The 22,728-nt window shown below is 48.0% G+C and overlaps 1 protein-coding gene across 1 annotated transcript in view; it reads left to right on the forward strand.

Moving 5' to 3' along the window:
- ZCWPW2 (zinc finger CW-type and PWWP domain containing 2) overlaps positions 1 to 22,728 on the forward strand; it is a 1,218,481-nt gene that overhangs the window by 307,453 nt on the left and 888,300 nt on the right. Inside the window, exon 4 of the mRNA XM_085629962.1 lies at positions 3,213 to 3,256. Within this exon, the coding sequence (XP_085486088.1) occupies positions 3,213 to 3,256 (44 nt within the window). The remainder of the gene's footprint in view (positions 1 to 3,212; positions 3,257 to 22,728) is intronic.

Consider the following 22,728-nt stretch of genomic DNA (forward strand, 5'->3'; position numbering starts at 1 on the left):
CCTCTTCCTCTCCTGGTGTACAGCTTAAAATGCAGGCACTGAGTCATGCGCCCCTGTAGTTTGAAAGGGGGAGTAGCAGCCCTTTTTAGCAGGGGAGTACTGGCTCACATGGCCGGTCTTGAGCATGGGGAGCTGGGCACAGGCCCCGGGTGTCGATATCCCGAGGGGCGCTGCAGGGAGGTGCCTGACTTAATACTATGTAAACAGCAGCTCGTCCATTCTACTTGGTCTCAATTGGGTGCTGCTAAAGCCTTTAACCCCCATCAACCCCCTGCCCCCTCCCATCTTCCTTACACCTCCTGTCGCCACACCACAACGACCACCACCTGCCCCCACAACAAACACCAGGTTTTCTTTCCGCCCAGGGCGCTGTCCCGGTCAATCCGATTAAGGCCGGTCCTGTACTCCCCTTATAAGTATAGCAGGAGGGAAGTGATTTCAGTGGGCATGAAAACACAACAGCAACCAAGAAGCGCCTACTGATTTGGGGCTGGTATCTACCAGCTGATTCACTAGTAGCAATAAAAATGTAAAGCAGCTTTACAGGACTGGTGAGTAGCTCTAGGTCAAAAGTCACCTTCAACCAGTCCTGACTTTTTAAGCAATTACTTTTCTTTTGTCTTGGGTATTGTAGTTTTCTGGTGCCCACGCTGTATGTACGTGGCTACAATTACCAGGGTAAGGGGGGGCTTATGACGTGGCGCTTGATGGACGATGTGCGTTTACTGCTGGGGCAGCTTCGCACAGAGAGCACCCCCCCACTCCCTGGCAGGCGCCCACCGAAGTATTAACGCACAAGGCTTCTCAGCGAAGCTGCTAAAACAAGCATTTGCAATGCAATAGGTCTCACATTTGCACGTGTTTGAGCTATTCACATTGCAAATAACAATGTCTTTTATTTTTGTTTTAGTTTTTAAAACTTAAATAAAAGGCATTGTCATTTACAATGCCAATAGCTTAAACTCGCATAAATGCGAGACCTATTGCATTGCAAATGCTTGTTTCAACTTTGGGTTTCATTTGGCCCATTGCCCAGTACTACATTGCAAACAGAGGACTCGCGAGGAAGCGAAACAGATTACTATGCAGTGTCAAAATAGCACTGTATTGCAAAAAAGTTGCATTACTGAGAAAAGCAATATAATATTTTCCAGCAGGCTGCTGATTGCCCTGTAGGACACCTCTCCTCTGAAAACGACAAAGAAAATCCGAGCATACTTGGTGAAGCTGGGCCAAAGTTGTGGACTGCCGTGAAGGAGAATAAATGGGTGGACTTGGAGTACACAGAAAGAATCACTCCACGAATGGCGAAAACCAGAAATGGTGTGCGATGGAAAAAGGAGGGTGAGAGAGCGCAAAGTGGGCGGGGTACCCTAGGTGTGGAAGGGCTACAGTTTTATCTGTTACCCAGTATGGTAGAGCACGCCAAGATTGTTTAAGGGAAGGGGACAAAGGAGGGTGCAACTGGAATAATGTCGGAAATGAGTCTTGAAGCAACATATCAAGTATGGGGTATGATGTGGGAGGAATGGCATATAGAGGAGGTGTGGCAGATGTCCTCTATACGACATTCACAGCAGGTAGGACCTTTTCAGCATTCAGCTTAATGTTCCTTAACTGCTGTATATATGATGTCAGTACTGTCTCTGTTTCACCTAGAAAGGTCATAAAAGGTTATGTTCCTCCTCAATGTTGCCATACTGTTCAGCTCTCTGGGATGATGAATTTGACAAATCAAGACAAACTAGAGACACATATGGTTCACTCTTGTATGATCATAGCCACACGATGAACCTTTGCTTGTCGTAGTCTGGTGGCTTGGGCGGTTGTTGCATTGAGTGAGTGTAACACGTTTTCCAAGGATCCCACCACTGCCTACCACAAAGAACTATTGCTAATTATGGCTTCCATAGATGCCAGTTGTCATCTACCTGGCATTCCACTCAAAATCTTTCTCTGTATACTTTTCACTGTGCAAGGGCACCTGGGTCATTCCCATTCTCATATCATCAATGGCAGGCTTCTGTGGCTGCCTGCGGCGTGGTCAAATGCACCCTTCTAATTTTTCAGCATTGTATGTTCAAATTTGTGCCACTTCATTGTAACTGTAATGTTTAGGTGTTGTTCATTTACCACATGTGGTTTTCTCTGTATATTGCCTTGCTGGCATTGCCAAGGAACCAAGAGTAAACTCAAGCTGGTGATTGTGCACACAAACATTCTTACTTCACGGAGTTTACAATATTATGTCTTTGTTGGGGGCTCAGGCACAGCTTATACACCTTTTCCTCTAGTTCAACAATACAGTCTCCTACAGTTTGACAATAATGGTTCTGTTTGCACAGACTTGGCTTCTTCTAAGCAGTATACAATAAGATAGAAAGTTTTGTTTATTTATGGTGCCTAAATACCGCAGTGTTTTTACCGTAATGACCTGAAGCTAACTGTAAAATAGACAAGGCAGTTCTTACCTGGAATGACTGATACCTGAGTGTTGAAGGGTCATTACCTGCATATTGTTTCATGGTTTTCTAGGAGGCATAACTGCTGTATTTCTAACTCTAGAACAGAGACAATTTTGGCTCAAGCCTTTCTGTGCTACCTGTTTTAAGATTTAACATTTCGTGTACCTTATTCCGCTTCTGGTCTTCCACCATCGAGGTCAAGGACTAATCTTGCTTTTGTATTCTACTGTTAATGTCTATCACAGAAATTAAAATGTAGAGAAGATAAAGTCACCTGTAAATTTATCTCTCCATAATGGAGTTATTCTCTGTATTCATACCATCTCTTTCCTCCTACTTGAACTTCGATCACGCTTTGGTTTGGGTCTGCATATATAATGCTCAGCCAAGTGCATACGAATACTAGTGATATTAGACACTCTGTCTTCCAGGATATGAATTGTTCAGCACATGATCGTATATATTTTACTATTTATGAATGCAGATAAAATAACCACAACGGATAACTAAAATCACAAGTTTATTGTTTTCTCCTCAGCTTAATACATAATGATAGTACAATATGAGAGGCAGTGCCCAGTTTTGATAAATTAAGTTCCTGCAGCACATATTAGCTATTTAAATCAGGAAGAGCACGGTAGAACTATGATAAAAGTATTGTATGAAACAACAAGTGTATGTTCTGTATTTAATCTATAAGTAATCAATTAGGAATCATGTTCTTTGTGTAAATGTTTTTGTTCACAGCTTTGAAAAAGCACACTTGTACTTTTAAAATAAAGAGGAACCAGGTATGTACTATTATATAATGAAACACATGAAACATGATTTGCAAATATGTTTTAAAAACATGAAAGTAGTAAATTAGTTATTATGTCAAACGTTTAAGCACGATTTACATCCTTGATTTTGTTTCTGATAACCTGTTATGGAATATCTATATAAAACTGAAATTATTTACGTAATTTGAAATATATGATTTATTTCTTTGTAGTTGATTTTTTTTAAATTGCCCAGGAAGTAGAACACATACTAACGAGAAATAAATATTAAAAAAGCGAACATAATTTAAATTTTTTAGATGTAGGTGAGTTTGGGAAATTCTATCCTGTTGATAAGGGGTGGACGGTGAACTCCGCTCCGCCGGCAATGTTCACTGAGTTTTTGCTACTCTGCGCTCCGCTTGGAGCTTGAAGTTTTGCAAAAAAAACTTCAGCATAGTTTACCAGCGCCTACGGCTTCTAGTCTATTTGCAAAGTGCTGAGGTGGGGTGTGGCAGTGATAGTGATGGGGTGCACTCGGTGCACTTTATTCCCTTCATCTGTTTCCTTTCCTCACACAGTTCCGCTGGAAAGCATTGATCAAAGCACCCGCCACCCCTCACTTCTTCCTCTCATCGCAGCCTCCTCTGTTCCCATGTAAACCGCTGGGTCAGTCATCCTCTGGTAGCCAAGTAGAGCGAGGGAGATGCCGAGCACTCTTGAAGTTAGCCAAGCAGCCTCTGCCTGGAGACCTCTTTTGCGCTTCCTAAAAAAGCAGCTAATTGGCTGCTGATGGGAGTTTTAAAGATAATGCTGCACATTCTGTGCAGGAAGTGTGTGTGTGTGTGTTAGGGGGCTCTTAATAGGCTATGTTCAACTGGCTCCTCATGTCCCATGGAGGGGGAGGTTAGAGCTGCAGGAATACAGGGTCCAGCAGGGCAGTCCTCGAGCAAATTTAGAAGGGAGCTGCACACCCACTGACAGCAGGGCAGGCCATGCCATCCCTCTGAACTCTGCAAACAAACTCTCACTTTTCTCCTATCTCTGCCCTGACCCCTCCGCTCCTCCCAGGACACACACTCTGGTTTAATTGAATTTCAGAAACACCACAGGCCAGTTCAGCAGCAGTTTCAAAGGCCGGCACAATGTCCACCCACATCTAATGGTGTAAAAACAGAGACGGGCTTCCAGAAATGTACGTCACAGTCACACAAGTGTTCACCTTGGCTAATGGCTTGTGGGTGAAGATGGGTCTGTTTGCAGGAAGAGGTGTGCCCTCAGGCTCGTACACACAGATGGGACCTTCTGCTGCCTAGGCTGTGCTGTCTGTCAGAGCATACAGCATCCTGGCGGCCTGTTCATCAATGGGAGCAGGCGCTGACCGGCGCTGCTGGGGTTAAAGGAGGCTAGGCGATGAGGCTGGAGCTTGGCATGCACTACATCAGAGCCATGAGGCCAGAGGAGTAAGAGAAGCATACAGGAAGGAAGAAGCAGACAGTGCAGTTGACCTGCTGACACCATGTTTAAATTAACTCTTAACCTTTCTCTCGACACTGTCCTTTTTTGTTGATGGTAATTCAATATTTTCGTACCTGATGTATTTATGTGCTTTGCGGGAGCGACTGGGTCTGTGCGCAGTGCGGCTCTGCCTGTGAGCGGAACTCCATGGAGTAGAGCGGAGTTTTGAGGGTGCTTTGCAAACTCCACACAGCCCTACTGTTGAACTGTTTTTTAGGTCGAGCTTTCGAGACCTGTTGTATATTCTTTGTGGACTTAAAGCCAGCCCACTGCTTTTCATTTGTTTGCTTCAGTGTCCTTTAAAAATCGTTGCTTGCTAGTGGTCAGTCCTTCCTCTTTGTCCCTCCTTTTTTTCTTTTTTTCCTCCCACAGAGCAGGGACCAAGTACTCTATCATTACTCTTTAGTTATCTATCTTTTAGTTTGTGGTACTATTTTCTCATTTATTTCCTGCTCGTGTTACACTGTTGGAGTGTATTTAGCTTCGGCGACCGTATTTTATTGCATCTTCCCCCTCTTTACCCAGTTCTTGCTGCCATCCTTCTTGCACCTGTCGCTCCTTTGCTTATCTGTATTCCTCTCAACTCTCTGTCAGACTATTTTTGTCAGCATTAAAACACACCCTTGATGAGGCTAGTTTTTTATTCTAGGCACATCATTGTACAGCGTGGCTGGAAAGGCAGAAGCCACATTAAAGCTCTACTTGTTTTGCACTTTAGGGTCCAAGAGGACCTTGTGCTGACCAGAGCCTTAAGTGGATCGTCCACCTCTAGCCCTTGATCTCGCCACTATGAATACTGGTAGGTGACTCTACCACCGGTGCACATAAGCAAAATTATTAGAGAGCCATCATAAGAAACTTGTAGTCTCAGCTGGGCACCGGAGAACGGGAGAGATCATTCACGCTAAAACATGCGATGACATGTTAGTCATGTGATGTATGCCATTGCTACTGAAGCCAATTAGATTGTTCCTCTAAAAGGAACTGTATGCATTTGTATGTCCGAGGCCTCACAGCCAATGAACATCTAGAAAATGTCGGATTCACCAATCACAAGACATATTACAGTCTCCCATGCTCCACTTTAGGGAACCACTGTGACCTCTACAGCCAATCTGATGGCAAGTCTTCCCCCAACTAATCCAAGATGTCAACAGTTCTGCACATCTAATAGAACATGTTTTGACCTATCTGATTGATTATTGACTCTGTTTCTAAAAGCTCTAGTCTTTTTTTTACCACAATCACGGCACAAAAGGGTCCATTAAGGGAGCATTGCCATTCAGAAGATTGCAAAAATGATGGCCTTTGGGTGTCATCATTGTTAGGTCTAGGTCTAAAAATGGACTGTGTGAGGAAATGCTGTGCAATTCGTCACCCTTTGTCCTGGGGCAGAAGGCCAATGCTGGCTTGTCACTGACTATTGGAAACTAAATGCACACCATACATGTGTTTAGAAGTTGATTTTATTCTCGGTATTTTCTTTTGGCTTTTTACAACATTTGTTTCCAGTACGATAAGAGTGGCAGGCAGAAGCCCGAAACTTTAGTACCTTCCATTGAATGTATGCAGACATAAACCATACACCTCCTGCTATTTCTTTGCGCAACTGCTCATTTACAGGTTAATACTGGCACTGAAATGTGTTGCTTGAAACCTACTGCAGATAGCAAATGTATATGACATTATAATTCAAGAAATAATCCTGTCTTGTTCGGTTGATGCACTGGTTCTCTCTTTGACTGGTACCTGCCACAAGATCATAGTTGGAGGAGTGGGGGCTCTATAAACTGAAATCTGTCTGTACCACCTGTTGTCCATGGTTTTAATAACTAGAATTCAATCTCAGCTCAGCCAATATGTTTTCGGGTTGGAGAAGTTCCGACCAGCCTCCGCTGAGGGACAAGAATATTCCTGCAGGACTGCAGTCCATGAACCAGGCACTACAGAGGTATTTTGCACAGTGGGTCCAGTATAACAATGAGTAGTCATTTGGCAGGCCTTGTGATTCTTTTCTTCAAATGTATCTGTTGCTCATGTACACATGATACCCCCGAGCCAACATCCATATTTCCTATGGGTGCTGAGGAAGCCACTAGTCAGATTGAAAATATGGTAATAAAACTTTAGGGCATAAGAACAAAGTATCTACCACATAACTGCTTAGAAACATGTCTCAGAAGATCCAAGCTGTTGCCATTTACTCATCTCTCACAGAAATCTTAAACTTATTTACACCTAGCATTTCCTGCATCCAGTTTCACAGTTGGACGTATACTCCCACACAGACATATTTTTTTAAAATCTTTATTTATTAAATTTTCACACGCTAACTGAGCGATAATACACAGAATCCTTCGAGATGATATCTGTCGACTTATTTCCATTATGTACATTTGAGTCCTGAATATATTTCACAATTAGATATACTTTACATTTTCATTGCACAGCAGCAAACCCAGCATCAATCACAATTATGGTTGTCACAAGCACCAACGTTTACATGCTACTGCTACTATCAGACCCACCAACCTGCACCCTGCCAGTCCCCGTTGGATTTAACAATTCCCTACATAACTCTCTCCAGATTACAATGTACTCCTGTAGCTTTTCATCCCTGCAACAGGCTTTCATTTGCAGTTCCTCCGCCAGGGACCACTCTCCCACATCCCTCATCCAACTCACGAACGATGGAGCCCACCCTACCAGCAAATTGCCACCCTCCATTTGGCAAACACCAGTGCTAGCTGTAATAACTGATTGACCATTTTCCCTTTCTTGCATTGCGGTATCAGCCCCAGGAGACACTGTTCTAGCATAACCTCTAGTAAGATTCCCACCCCTTCACGGAGTCTTGCTACTACAGTAACCCAATAATGGTGGAATTCTGGGCCTTCCCACACCAGGTGCATGAATCCTGAATGGGCCCTGTGACATCTCGGGCATTCATGTGACCTGGTGACGTCTATACGATGGAGCCTCACAGGGGTCATATACACCCCCTGTAAAAAGTTATAGTGCAGTAGCTTAAGCTGGTCATTACAAGACACCTTATGCATTAGTATACATACCCTACCCCATACTTCTCCAGCAGCGTCCCATGCCCGATGGGCTAAAGACCCCAAATCCACCCTCATGGCCTTATGCAACAATGACACCAGTGTACGCCCACCGCCACATGTTAGCAATATGTCTAGAGTCTCAGTGGTCCGGGGCATGTCTGGGTAAGTGTGCCATGTGACTTTAACAAGCTCCACCAGGCCTGCGTATTGAAGATATTGCCCATGCCCCAAGTCAAGCCCTTTGCATGCTTGCTCAAAGGTAAGTAAGGTGCCATTTTTGTACAAGTCTGCCAAAACCATGCAACCACCCTCCCTCCAAGCCTGGAAATACATGCTTTCCACCATCTTTCGCACTGGAACAAACTGCCAAATGGGCAATTCCGGTTGAAAGGGAGCCCGCCCCAAAACTCGTTCCACAACTTTCTGCCACAGGAAGGCTGTTTGCCTAACCACATATGGTAGTTCTGCACTCAACCCAGCACCCTCCATCAAAATTGCATATAGGTTCTCTGGTTGCACCAGACCGCCAAGTAAGGGCTTTTCCTAATTATCACCCTCATCCAACCATTACACAGCATGCTGAAGGTGTACGGCATAATAACAGGGATCAAACCTAGGCACCCCTAGCCCTCCTCCTCATACCACTTCAAAAGCACCTGCAGCGCTACTCTGAAGCGCTTCCCCGGCCAAAACAGAGTTACCAAGAGGGAGTTCAGCTGTCGAAACACCTTCTCAGGAATCGGGCTCAATGCATTCTGCAGGACATGCAAGCATCTCGGCAGCATCACCATCTTTGCCACAGCTATTCTACCCATTAGGGACAGTGGTCTGTTTCCCATCCCACACCCAGACTAGGTAGCTAGTCCTGCCAGGGGGAACGCCAAGGACTTACGCCTATTGATGCACAATCCTGAGTATACCGCAAATTGGTCCAAACAACTGCACTAATTTGGATATAGCATCACGGGTGGACGTAACATAGAACAGCACGTCATCCGCATACAACAATTTAAGGTGTGTACCATTCCCGATTTGTATGCCCCAACAACCTAGATCTTGTCTTGCCCATACCGCCATAGGCTCAGTGACCAGAGCAAACAGTAGCGGTGACATAGGGCATCCCTACCGCGTACCTTGCCCCAGCACTGACCTGATTTGGCCTAACCGCACACGTACCGCGGGGTTTGTATATAATATTTTGACCTACCTACAAAAGCGTGGTCCAATCCTCAATCTTCCGAGAATATCCAACAGATATCCCCAGTCGACCGTGTCAAACGCTATTTCAAGGTCAAGAGACCAGAGCCATCTCCTCAAGGTCCACCTGCGTCTCATGCAGTATATGCGCCAACGGTTGTATGTTCATGGACGTGCTATGGCCCATGATAAAACCGCACTGGTCCTCCTGAACTAGGTAGCCCATGTGTGGTCCCAGCTGTTTGGCCAGAACTTTGCATAGAATTTTAACATCTGTGTTAATCATTGTCAATGGTCGGTATGCCGCTGGGTCCTCCTGAACATCCCCACCCAGCTTTGGGATCATACAAATTTCACCCTTGCGCATTGTAGGGGGCAATATTCCACTATCAAAGGACTCATTAAATGTCTGCAACAATGGCTGAACCAACTTTGCTGAGTATGCCTGGTAATACTCGATGGGCAGAACTTCGCACCCTGGAGCCTTGCCCTCGGGATGTCTGCAATTGCCTCCGCCAACTCCTCCTCAGTAATCTACACATCCAGCTCTGCCCTAACTTCATCAAAAGACACACAATTGATGGACGGAATGCAGAACAGATCAAAACATTCCCCCCCAGTCAAGAGATCTGGGTAAAATCCATCATTTTTTTTTTGCTCACCATGCCACCCCAGTTTAGACCTGGCTATATGCAAATCAGTCTTGACCCTGTGCCTGATGGGAACAGTCCAGCCCAAACTGCCAAGTCAGGTCCTCCCTGGACCGGAAACAAGCATTCTAGGACCGGTTTCGGGGTTTCACCCCTCTTCAGCCAGGATAGCTTGATTCTAGTGGCACAGTGAGCCCAGGACCCATGTCTGGGCATACCTGGCGCACTTAGGGTGAGAAAGCAAAAGACACACAATTGATGGACGGAATGCAGAACAAATCAAAACATTCACCCCCAGTCAAGAGATCTGGGTTAAATCCATCATTCTTTTTGCTCACCATGCCACCCCAGTTCTTTAGACAGCTTCCTTAACTGGAGATCCTCCAAGAAAGGAATATAAAGGTCAGCTCTGACCAAGGGTTCAGCCCCGTACACTTTCTCCAGGTGTTGCCGAAACAACTCCAGCATATCTGCCCGAGTATAGACCAGCTCACCCGACTTGCTGTGGAGTCTAGTAATCAGTGGGAGGCATGTTCCTTACGCAATATCCATGCCAGTAATCAGCTGGATTTGTCTCCCTCCGCATACAGCCACTGTCTATACTTAGTAAGCGTATACTTGTCCACCCGATCCCACGTATCAGCAACCTCTTGACGCAGTGCACGCTCTCGCTCCTGGCTATCATGTTGCCCCTGCGGCCCTGACTGGAGCTCTGCCAGCGATTCTTCCCTATCCCGCAGCTCGGACTGCAATTGCCTCTGAACGCCATCCGTCAATCCCATTACAGCTCCCCGGACCACCGCCTTCATCGCGTCCCACTCATTGGCTCTATTACTTGCAGTGCTCCAATTAAGAGACTTACTCTGTCAGCGCGTTCAAGATTGCCTCTATCCCAACCTGATCTTCCAGGTTATCAGTGGGTAACCGCCAGCTACAGATGCCCTGCTTCCCGGCCGCCCACTGAACCGAACAGCACACTGGTGTATCTTTGGACAGAAAATGTGTAATTGTGTAATCTCTGCTGCCATAAACACGGGGTACTTCATCACTAGCACCCTGTCTAACCGGCTATGCCTATTATGAGTGCCTGTGTAACAAGTAAATATTTTCTGAGTCAGATGGTGATCTCTCCAAACATCCCGGAAGCCCAGGTCACTCATCAGCCTCTGCAATTGCTTGGTCGTACACGGCTTGGTACCCCTTCTGGGCGGACATCTGTCCAGCTCAGGGTCCAGTACACAGTTAAAGTCTCCTAACCGCAGCATTGGGATGTCCAAGTCTGCTGTAATCAAATCCTGCAGGGCCATAAAAAAGTTTGGTTCATCAATATTGGGGGCATATGCAAACGTCGCTACCATCCAGCTTGCCCCATAATAACACATAGCCACCCTCTACGTCTGCTTCGGCATACTGTGGCTTAAAGGGGGCATCGGGTGCCACCCAAATCAGCATCCCCCTAGCAAAAGTAGAGTACGACAAGTGAAACACCTGACCCCTCCATTTTTTCTCCAGACATGCAGCCCCAGCATCCTCCAGATGCGTCTCTTGTAGGCATGCAAACGTTATGTTATGTTGCTTAAGGAATGAGAGGACTCTATGTTGTTTAGTGCAGGTGCCCAACCCCCTAACGTTCCAATTAAGAAACTTTACCTTGCGCGCCATAGTCATTCACTTGTTCACACTGTCTGGCCGTGTACCAGGACTAATCACTCTCCTGCAATGACCAGCCCTGCTTCGTAACACAACGTATGTTCACACAATAACAAGTAATCAAACAATCCCCCTCCACCCACGGACAATACTCAACTAACATTGCAGACAATTCTGCCCACCCACCGCTCGCGCCAGGACGTACACAGCATCCAACTAAGCCCAACAGGTTCAACAAAAAAGTCTCATCCCTAGTCCGCCCGCCCTCCACTGATCTATAAGCCCGCTGCCATTTCAGGGTACATACCCCTCATATATATAAATGTAAGCCGGGAAATGTCCCACCCCGAGTCCATTCAAGCCTGCAAGTGTCTCAGTTATCCCCCTCCCCCCCACACCTAGGCCATCCGCCATCTCCCTCAGCAACAGACAACATTATACAGTGTTACTGTACTTCTATGGAGTAGTCCTAGGGCCCTGTATTCAATTTTTAATCATTTTTTCCCCCAGGAACATCTTCGAACAAGGTCTCGGGCACAGTGTCCATTGTGTACTGTAGAATCTGATCCTATACATCAGGATCAGCGGAAGCAGCTCCCAGAGAGTCAATGTCCACAGTACATTCCACGAGGAGATTCAACTGCAGCATGTTCCATCATCGCCCATCGTTATCCTCCGCTGCAATACCTCCGGAGCACTCTGCAACTCCCATCGATTTTACTGTTGCCGGCGGGCTCTGTCCGGACGCGTCCCCCAACATCGCTTCTGACACCTCACCTCTCCAGGTGGCAGCCCATCACCACGGATCTCCAGCCACTCCCAGACATCCTCCGGGGAATCAAAGAATTGTGCTTTACCCCTGAGATCACCTTCAGCTTAGCAGGATACAGGAGCATATATTGCATGTTCAGTTCCCGAAGCTTGCGCTTCAGTCCTAGGAAGGATTTTCGGAGGTCCTGAACTAGTATAATCCGGGTAGATAGCCACCTTAATTTTTTCATACTGGGTATTCTGGTGTTCCCTTGCCGCCCTCAGGATGCAGTGTCTATCCCGATAGTAGAGAATTTTAGCTATGATAGTTCGGGGCTGCGCCCCCGGAGGCGGGGTGGAGGACAAGGGCCCTATGCACTCTCTCTATCACAAACATGTCCAATAGTCTCTCAGGTCACAGCTGGGTGCGAATCCAGCACTCCAGGAACTGCTCAGATGCTCCTTGTTTCGCTCTCTCAGGTATGCCCTGCACTCGGATATTACTGTGCCTCGCCCTCCCCTCCGCGGCACGACTCTCCAAGGTCTTCGTGGCCAGGGTCATCTGCGCCACTTGCTGCTGAAGAGTTACCACCTCACCTTTCAGTTTTGCTATATCCATCTCAGCACTCGTGACTTTGTCAGCCACCTTACGGAGATCCGTGCGTAGTAGGTTCACATCAACAGACAGTGTCTTGCCCACCAAGTGCCTTCCTAGAGCCCTGGATGGCTGCCATAAGTTCCGTCCTGGTGGGCTCTGGCCTTTACCCCCGCCTCCCCCACCCAAGTCCCTTTCCGGCCCTCGAGTATGCCTGGTCAGCGCTGGGGTAGCATTCTGCGGGATGGTGTTAGGTCTTTCTGGGCTTTTCCTTTGCCCATTGTGATCTACGTCGCATCCTTGCAGCGCGCCCACCAGTGCAAGCTGCGGGCAAAAAGTCCTCCCCTGCGAGAGTTCGCTATCAAGCCAGGCCAGTAGGTATATCAAAGCATAGGAACCCTCCCGACGTACAAATATCCCTGGTACAGCAGGATGGCAAACACTGCTCCACTGATGGCAATTCAAGGGCTGCAGCCAACCCTGCATCAGAAGGCCCACACGCACAATGACCCCAGGCCAGCAGGGCTGCAGCAGGGAATCCTCAGTTCACACATGCAGCGTGCCAGGCACCAGGCGTTGCAATTAAGCCAACAGTTCCGCCCCAGAGCCGCACCTAGTTTTGCTTTCCTCGCTGGGCCCTCCTGAGCCTCTGGCCAAGTCAATGCAGTCCCCACACACTCACCAGGGACACCGCAGCAGAACCGGTGTGAGAAGATGCAGGGCCACAGCCCCTGCAGTCTAATTGTGCCCAGGATTGCAGCCACGGGGGGAGCCGATGAGCAGTGACCCCCCTTGCACACACCACCCTCGAAGCCCACGGCCACCGCACAAATCCTGCTGCTGGGCGGGGTACCAAGCGCAGACGCAACCCACCTGCACCCCGACCAGGCCAGCAGAAGACCACTCCGCACCTCAGGCCCCGGCCAGGGGAGCCGCGCCCGCCTCAGGCCCACTCACCAGAGTCCGCCGGGTGATCAGGCTTCCACATGCTGCTCCGCCGCCAAGCAGTCCTGGACGCCGATGTATGGCAGCGCGTCCCAGAAGCTCTTCCCACACCCGGCCAGGGGTCCGCAGCAGGCCGTCCCACCAGCAGGCGTCTCTGGCGGGTCACACGGTCCGCAGCAGGATCGCTGCCCTCCACGCCCAGGCGTCCGTTAGCACAAAAAAAAAGGGGCAGCAACCTGCCACCCGATGGCAGCCCAAGAATCAAAGGTGCAGGGAGGGGGCACCACAAGCCGAACCTCCACTCCCCTGAAGTCTGGAGAGCCTGTAGGCCCGATCAGCTCTACGCACAACAGTCTTGTAGCTCACCCCAAGTCGATCCCACGGACTCCAGGGACCACCCGCGATCGTTTCCCACGTAGGGTGTCAGGTTTCCTGCTAGGCAATCAGGGGAAATACTGGATTTTCAGGCAGCCAGACGAAGAGCTGGGGAGGATCACGTCCTGTCGGCCATGTTGCTTGGCCACGCCTCCCACACACAGACATAGTTATGATTTTAGCCGTGGGGCAGTGCAGCCGTGTGAGGGTGGATTTCGAGGGACAATGCCGAGGGAAAATTAAATAAATAATAATTGTTCCCTCTGCATCGTCCCTCATAATCCCCCCTTACCCGGCCCCACCGCTGTTACTTGCACAGACCGCGGCTGTCTAATGGATGCTCCTACGTTCGGATTCCTCACCTATAGAACAAGCCCCAAGCATCAGACTGGATCCAGAAACTTCAAAGCTCTCAAGCTGCCTGTAGCAGGTGCTTGTATCAGTCGACACTGTAAGTGATGTCAGGTAACTCCACAGAGGCCATATGTGCCTGTTCTAGTGCAACAATGCCAGTTCCCTTTACCGTGCCTTCGATGTGGATCTGGAGTTCCACTCTCAGAGATTTCCTCCCAAATTCTCATTTAAGTGCAGTACCAAGTCTCCTCCCAAGAAATCAGGGTTTAACCCTGTAGGGATTGTGAGGGACAGATGTCCATTACAGACCCCCATTCAGTCTGTTTTTGGGTCCTGGGGTTGGATCATGACTGCATGGCTTGTTCTTCGTTCCTTGGGATGCTCCCAAAGGCCATCAAAGAGGAAGAGGTAAGCTCTAAGCTCTTCATGGCGAGGTCAAGAGAGGCCCAACAATGTCACAATTGTCAAGGCACTATCCCAGATCTACTTCATACTCTTTGCCTGTTATGAAAAAGAAAAACACAGAAAGGGAAAGAAACACTCCAGAGGTAAGTTCCCATGTTGCTTTTTTGTATCCCACTGGACTTTCGACTTCGAAGCCAGAGTTTGTTGACTTGACACTGGTGGACATGCCTCCAGGAAGCCCTTTTCCTCAATTGGGCTTGCCTCCAGAGCAACCTTCATCCCTCCCGTAGCCCTCGGTGCCGGCATCTCTATTGCATGAGACTCCAGTGTTGGCGCAACCTTCCCAGAGTTTTCAACTGCTGTCTGACACCCCTTGGGGCCCAGCAGCTCCTCTTCGACTCCCCATGTATTACCTGTCCATCTAATGCCCTTCGGCACTGCTCTATCAGATCCAGTGCCCTCACCACACTTTTTCGACCTAGCACTTTGATGCACAATACCTCAATTGATGGTGTGGACAGCTCTGCCCCTGCCTCCACCACCACCGCACCACCACCTCTAAGGAGATTTCCTTCAGCAGGCACCTAGACACCTAACTTGCCATTTGCCAGTGGCCCCCAGTTCCTGCTTGTTCCAGCCTGATCCTGTTGCTGCATTTTGCCCAAGTGACACCATCGCTGCCTGGGTTTTCCCACCCATTTGTTTTTTTCCGATCACTGTTCTTCCCACCAACAGAAGCCCTTATTACCCCAGGACCTAGTAAATGCAGGCCACAGCGTGACCGTACAGTGGATACACCACAGATCCCAACTCCAAGGCCTTCCTCTACAGCCTCCACACCCTTGGACTCACCCAGCTCATCCAAGGACCAACCCACACAGCAGGCCACACCAGTGACCCTATTTTCTCCTCCAACAACAGAATCACCACCATCCACATGACCCAACTCGCATGGTCCAACCACTACATCAGTCACACCATGGGGGGCATTTGGAGCCCATTTATTATTGGGGGAGCTGCTGACACTTCTGGGGACCACAAGCCCGATCGTCCAGAACTGCGCTATATGTGTGCCGCAGCCCGCTGCCTCAGGACATTTGGAGCCTATTTCTTATTGGGGGAGCCACTGATGCCACTGCGGACCACAAGTCCCATCACTAATTGCTGCCACCATCATCAGGACTACGCTATATAAGGAGCCGCAGCCCTGTTGCTTTGGGGGCACTTGGAGCCGACTTCTTGATGGAGGAGCCCCTGACACAACTGGGGACCACAAGTGGGACCACAAGACCCATTACTCCTTACTGCCACCATCACCAGAACTGTGCTACATAAGTGTGCTGCAGCCCTGAAGCTTCATAGGCATTTGGTGCCAATTCCTTGTTGGGTGAGCTGCTGACGCTGCTGGGGACCACAAGTGCCATTACCCCTTGATGACACCATCATCAGAACTGTGCTATATAAGAGTGCCACAGCCCCAAGGGACGTGCATGGGCAAGCACGGTCTGACAGTGGGCCCGTACTGTGCCCGTCAGATCCTGGAGGAAGCTGGGCCACCCCTCCTTGGCTTTTCATTATTACATAAAGATACTTTGACTTTTCCTTCTTTACTTCATTTGGCTAGGTCTGACCACATGTGATTGACTGGAAAGACAATCATTGAGTCTAGCTTATGATATCACCCATCTAGATGTATTCTCTTATGATGACCCTCTCTTTTTTTCCCGCACACCGTTCTTCCCACCAACAGAAGCCCTTCCCAACCCAGGACCTAGTTAATGCAGGCCTCTGCGTGATCGTACAGTGGACGCATGCAGCCGAAGCTCCGCTGGTGTGCAAAGGTGCTTCAAAGGCAAGCTTGTCTGTGCCTGCCTGGGCCTCAACTGCTCCACGCAGCATGAACCCTGGCCCCATGACCATCCAATGCTTCACCACAACCACAGCTACAAAAAGAGCCAGGGAACATGATCACTACTCCTCCGTGACCTCAACAGCTCACACCGGCATACACACTGCTGCCGCTCATCCCCCAGAACCACGAGAGGACCTTTCTACTCTACCAATTATGATTTCACCTGCAACTCCTCAGACGCCGCCATGGCCACTTCCAAACAACTGACGCATGCCACCACCACCACCCTGCACCAACTGCCCGCCATGCTCCTTGACGTCCGATCCCACAGGAAACACTCCACCGAAATCTAGTACCACCTTAACAGCAACACCCGACCTTCTCTTCCTGACCGAAACATGGCTCAAACCCGTCTCTAACCCGCACATCGCCACAACGATCCCGTCCACCTACAAAATCATACAACAGGACTGAACGCACAAACCAAGCAGAGGACTTGCGATCATCTACAAAAAACATGATTGGCTACCTCCACAGATGCGGACACCAACGTCATGGAACACCTCCACTTCAAAATACAAATGGACTACAACGCCACCGTTAAGGGAACCCTCGCCTATCATCCTCTGGGCCCCCAAACGGAATTCGTTTACCACATCACACACTTTATCGTTCCCCTGTCCATTGGATCAACCAACTACATCCTCCTCGGGGCCCTCAATTTCCACCTGGATAGACCACAGACCCTAACTCCAAGGACCTCCTCTACAGCCTCCTCACCCTTGGACTCACCCAGCTCATCCAAGGACCAACCCACACAGCAGGCCACACCACTGACCCTTTTTCCCCTCCAACAACAGAACCATGCCACCCACATGACCCAACTTGCATGGTCCAACCACTACATCAGTCACAGCATGGGGAGCATTTGGAGCCGATTTATTGTTGGGGGAGCTGCTGACACTGCTGGGGACCACAAGCCACATCATCCAGAACTGCGCTATAGGAGTGTGCTGGCCCCTCACTGCCTCTGGACATTTGGAGCATATTTCTTGTTGGGAGAGCCGCTGACACCACTGGGGACCACAAGTTCCATCACCCCTTGCTGCCACCATCAACAGGACTGCACTATATAAGGGGCTGCAGCCCAGCTGCCTTGGTAGCACTTGGTGCCGATTTCTTGCTGGGGGACCCACTGACACAATTAGGTACCACAAGTCCCATCGCCTCTTGGTGCCACCATCACCAGAACTGTGACCAAAAGTGTGCTGCAGCCCCGAAGCTTCAGGGGCATTTGGAGCCAATTCCTTGTTGGGGGATCGACTGACACTGCTGGGGACCATAAGTCCCATCAACCCTCGATGACACCATCATCAGAACTGTGCTATGTGCCACGCTGCATGGGACAAGCATGGGCCATGCACGGGCCAAGGGTGGGCACGTCCTTGGCCCACCAGATCTTGGAGGAAGCTGGGCCATCCCTCCTTGGCTTTTCATTATCACATAAGGGTACTGTGACTTTTTCTTCTTTACATCATTTGGCTAGTTCTGCCGCCATGCCGCCCGGGCCTGTGATTGACTGGAATGACAATCATAAGTCTTGCTTATGATATCACCCATCTAAATGTCATCTCTTTTGACGCCCCACTCTTTCTTTGTTCCTAATCATTATGCATGTTGCTAAAAATAAGGTTTTATGTTTTTCGTGTTATATTTTGTTGTCCTTTGCAACGCTCTAGATTATTGTCTTTAGTGTGATTGCGCTGTATGGGCTAATTTTGTATCTATTGCACATCAGGCTCAAGAATCTCTGTGTATTTTGGCTTGCCCTCAACATATCATTGTGGAAGGTATGGGTAAGCATAAAGCATTGGATCTTGTCCAGGTTGCCGCAAAGCAAAGTAGGGCATGTAGAGAAATAAAGAATTCTACGCTCAATGAGATTGACCTCTTAATCGGCAAATCTTTTACAGGTGTGGATACTGCACCTCATGGAGGCCCTGTCGACAATCCCAAGAAAGTCGAACAAACTCTCCCAAAGTTCTTCAATAGGAAGACAGTTAGGAATACTATTCTCAGGGCCTTGTCTTAACCACATGCTAAAGATTTTGCTCGTACAGATGAGCATTTTATACCTGAGCCTAGGTTTATACCTCCCTCTGTAGTTACCCTACCTTGTAAGAACCGTTTTCTCCCCACACTAGAGCTGACAAGAGCAAGTATCTCCTGAGGCTCATATGATGCTGCTGGTACCATTGCTCTGCCTGCTCTTTTCCCCTGTGATATTGCAAATTACACACTACAAATTAAAGAGTTGAGGACAGAGGTGGGGAAACTAAAGCTCTTGATAACACAATTAACTAGTATTATTACTCAATTACTCGTGAGCAACAATGCTACCATCCTTGGAGCTCATGAGGTGCCAGGTATCCAGCAAGCTAGACCTTTAGAGTAACCTTCTAGGTCAACCCGGGGACAACTCACATTAGAAACACTGAAAGAATCTTGTGCAAGACGCGGGACAGACTTAGCATGAGAGCAACTGAGATCTGAACCCCCTAGAGCATCTAGACCACTTAGAAATTTTCCACAAATCATACCTAGCTAATGAAAATATAAGAGCTGGCCCACCAAGTAATACCTATTTCAATGAACCTCTTCATATGAACAGTGATAGTGATAGGCGCTCTGTGACTACCAGGTCAATGTTTATGGTCAATGTGCCAAAACTACCCTCCCATATCAGATATTAAGGGGAGAATTATTTAAAAAACAAAGCAGTACATTGTATAAAGCATGTGAGGGGCTGTTGATTATCTGAGAAGACATCTTCTTTGCTAAAAGATGTCCTATAAAAAACAGAATGTTGATAGTATTGTACTAACTCTTAGGGATGGGAAGATGGCCAATAGCTTGGTGGCTCTTGACATCAGCTGCTCTCCCCCTAATAACTCAAAAATTCAGTTCAAATATCAGTCGCCAGGCACTAGGTTGTCCAGTGCATCACGTAACACTGAATGCCCTGCAGTTGGCTATTCCCCTTAGCTGAAGTAGATTGACTGTGCTCTTCAAGAAATAAATCTATTAACATCCTGCCTAATTTCAATGAAACCTAATAGCAGTTCGATCATGGAACTTTCAAGTAGCCTGATCCTTGAAGTTGGCCTTGCTGAGTCTAACTCTAACTTAGGGGTTGATTACGATGGCGGTCCTAGGCACCTCCACAGTGCTGGCGGTGGCGGAAAACGTCCATTTACTTACTCCTGCGGCGGTCCTTGATCCGCCTTATTACAATGGGCAAAGATAGTGCATTTCCCGTCCGTCGCGGTGTTTCCGGATCCGCCAGAATTTTCATTACGCAACAGTGGCTGAGGGAGCCAATATAGAAAGACCGCCGTGTGGAATGACGTTACGACCACCGGACAAATCACGATGCCTCAAACAGCCCATCAGAACGCAGCGGAGAAACTGGCCACACGGAGACGGCGGAAACACAACTGTGGAGATACAAAATCGAATCCGAGGCACCTCTAAACGTTCCTGGCCGCCATGGATCCAACTCTACAAGCCCTTCTGCTGCTGCTGTACCTCATCCACTACCAGCAGATAAGACGCCATCATGGTCAACACCGCAGGTAAGTCAACAACAGATCCCCGCATACATCCACAACACACAACTGTCGCTGAAATATGTGTCCTGTCTACATCAGACACCCTGGTGGAGACAGCAACATATCCCCAAGTACGTACAGATGTCCTGCTTGTCAGAAATTTACACCTCTGCATCAGGATCACCTATCACCATAGAAATCACTGCAACTAGCCCAGTCGTGGCAGTCATGTCACCGCAGCAGTGAAGCCACGGGAAAACCTGCCCGCAATGTGGTAGGAGTCCGGACATTGTCCCAGACAAGCAAGACCAACATCACAACATCCACACCACATGTAACATAAAAGAAGCACCACTCAGTATAACACATCTGCAGCAAGAAATCATGTACAGGGACACTGTCTACAGTGACATCTCATCAAGATCATCACCAATTGAATAGGAACATGAGTGTGGGGTGAGGCAAGAATCCCTCCAAAATGACTATAGTCATCATTGCACACAAATAAGGGTCAGTCCACATACAATATGGAACAGAGGAGGGCAGACCAAGTAGGGTCAATCAATCAATCAGGGAATTGTAAGCACACTATTCACCTGCGAGGGTCTCAAGGCGCTGAGGGTGTGTATGTGTACTTCACAGTAGGCCAACACACAATGACAGCCCATACCATGCAACACAGAACAACATTTCTGACTCAAACAGAAAACACAAAGTAAGCACCACTGTGCATTTCACTCACAAGTGCACTGCTGTGATAAATGTTATCATGTGAGTATGTCCAGTACATCAACAACACTGACTACAATCCCTACTCACAGAACACCCACACACCATCACTCCACCTCAACAAAGGGGGCACCAACTACTAAGTGGTGAGTGAATGCCAGAGTGTCAGGAAGAGTCCATCTTGACAGCAGGAAACTCTGACCTGACACTCAGGACAACCCTCCTTTTCACACCTGCCTTCCACGCATGTGGATCAAAGTAGGTAATTGAAGAAATGAAGAGTCACTGTGCAGATTAACACCAATGGAACTGTGCACACTGCATGTCAAGTACCTCAGACAGCTCACACACTGAAACTTAGCCTGCTAGACATACCATAAGTCAGCAGCAATGTATGCCAATAAATAGACTAGCCTAAAGTGGAGTGCCAAGTGCAGGAAAAACATGGAGAAACCCACATAGCATTTGTACATGACATGCAAGAGGAACAACATATCATACTACACCTAGGCCATCAAATCAGACATGGGTGGCACAGTGATTAAAATTGAACTAGAGTAACATCTGTGCAATATCCCTGTCATACAGCAATGCAAGCTATGCATTGGCCCAGGAATGATAGGAACTGTCTTAAGCCATACAGTGACCAGCCCCACATCTGTGTCAACTACCTAGACGTGTATGCCACCAGCACAGCACTCATGGCTCATTGTCACACTCCCTGACTGTCAAACCAAGGATGACCTTCACACATACCCCTCATCTCCCCATCTCACACCTTCACGACTCAACACCTGTGGGAAACACAGATAAAGGTGCAAATAAGGTCCTGTGAGTTTCCTGATAACCAATTCCACACCCTGGTGTGTATCTACAAATATCAAAATCCCACTCCGGGATGTCTGACACAATGGTGATCCAAATCCAATTGCCAAACATATGTCTCATAAACAACATCCAAAGAAGTCCAACAAGCTCAGCCATGTGCAGGCAAACTGGATAGGCAATATGACCCTAGACAGCACAGGAATACACAATATTTTCACTCTGGCCAACTGCACAGACACCATACCCCAACCCATTCAGAAAATGCATCATCAAATGCCAATCATGAACACTAACTGTGATCAATAGGACATATCTACTAACACAGACATAGACACAACACCAGTTACCAAGTGAGCATGGTGTTAGCACAAGCATGCACAAGCACACTTCTGACAAGTGACAGGTCAAATATAGGAGGACATAGCACTATTGTGCACTCAAAGCAAGCTCATGAACAAGATTCCACATTGCTGCATGTGACATTCACACAAGAAATGCACACTACACATTCAACACACGTCTGAATGTATTACAATGCACAAACTCCTCACACACAATGGCATGCAAATATAACATTACACATACATGGACCTGTCAGTAGAAAGAGCCAACACAGGCCAAAGACTGCATCCATCAACAACAAAAACACAACATAGGCACATATAAAATCACCACATAGCAAACTCAGCTGGACATCAGGGGGACTCACACCAGGCAAGGACAAGGCAACATACACTGACAGCAGTGCATGCACAGTAAACTGTGTAGGAACACCAACAAAACCAGTATCACACATGTCTGAGTGCTCCTCCATGAACTTCCACACCACAAATCATCACAGGCCACAGATCACATCACACTCAGGAAGGGTAGCAGTACCTCAGCAAACAGACATATACTTTAGCTATCACCTACTGCTGTACAACTCAGGAAAACACAGATGCGTCGAACATGACTAGAGGACTGTGCTGGTAAAACATA

The sequence above is a fragment of the Triturus cristatus genome, chromosome 10 (assembly GCF_964204655.1).
Source record: "Triturus cristatus chromosome 10, aTriCri1.1, whole genome shotgun sequence".
NCBI classification, from domain to species: Eukaryota; Metazoa; Chordata; class Amphibia; order Caudata; family Salamandridae; genus Triturus; species Triturus cristatus.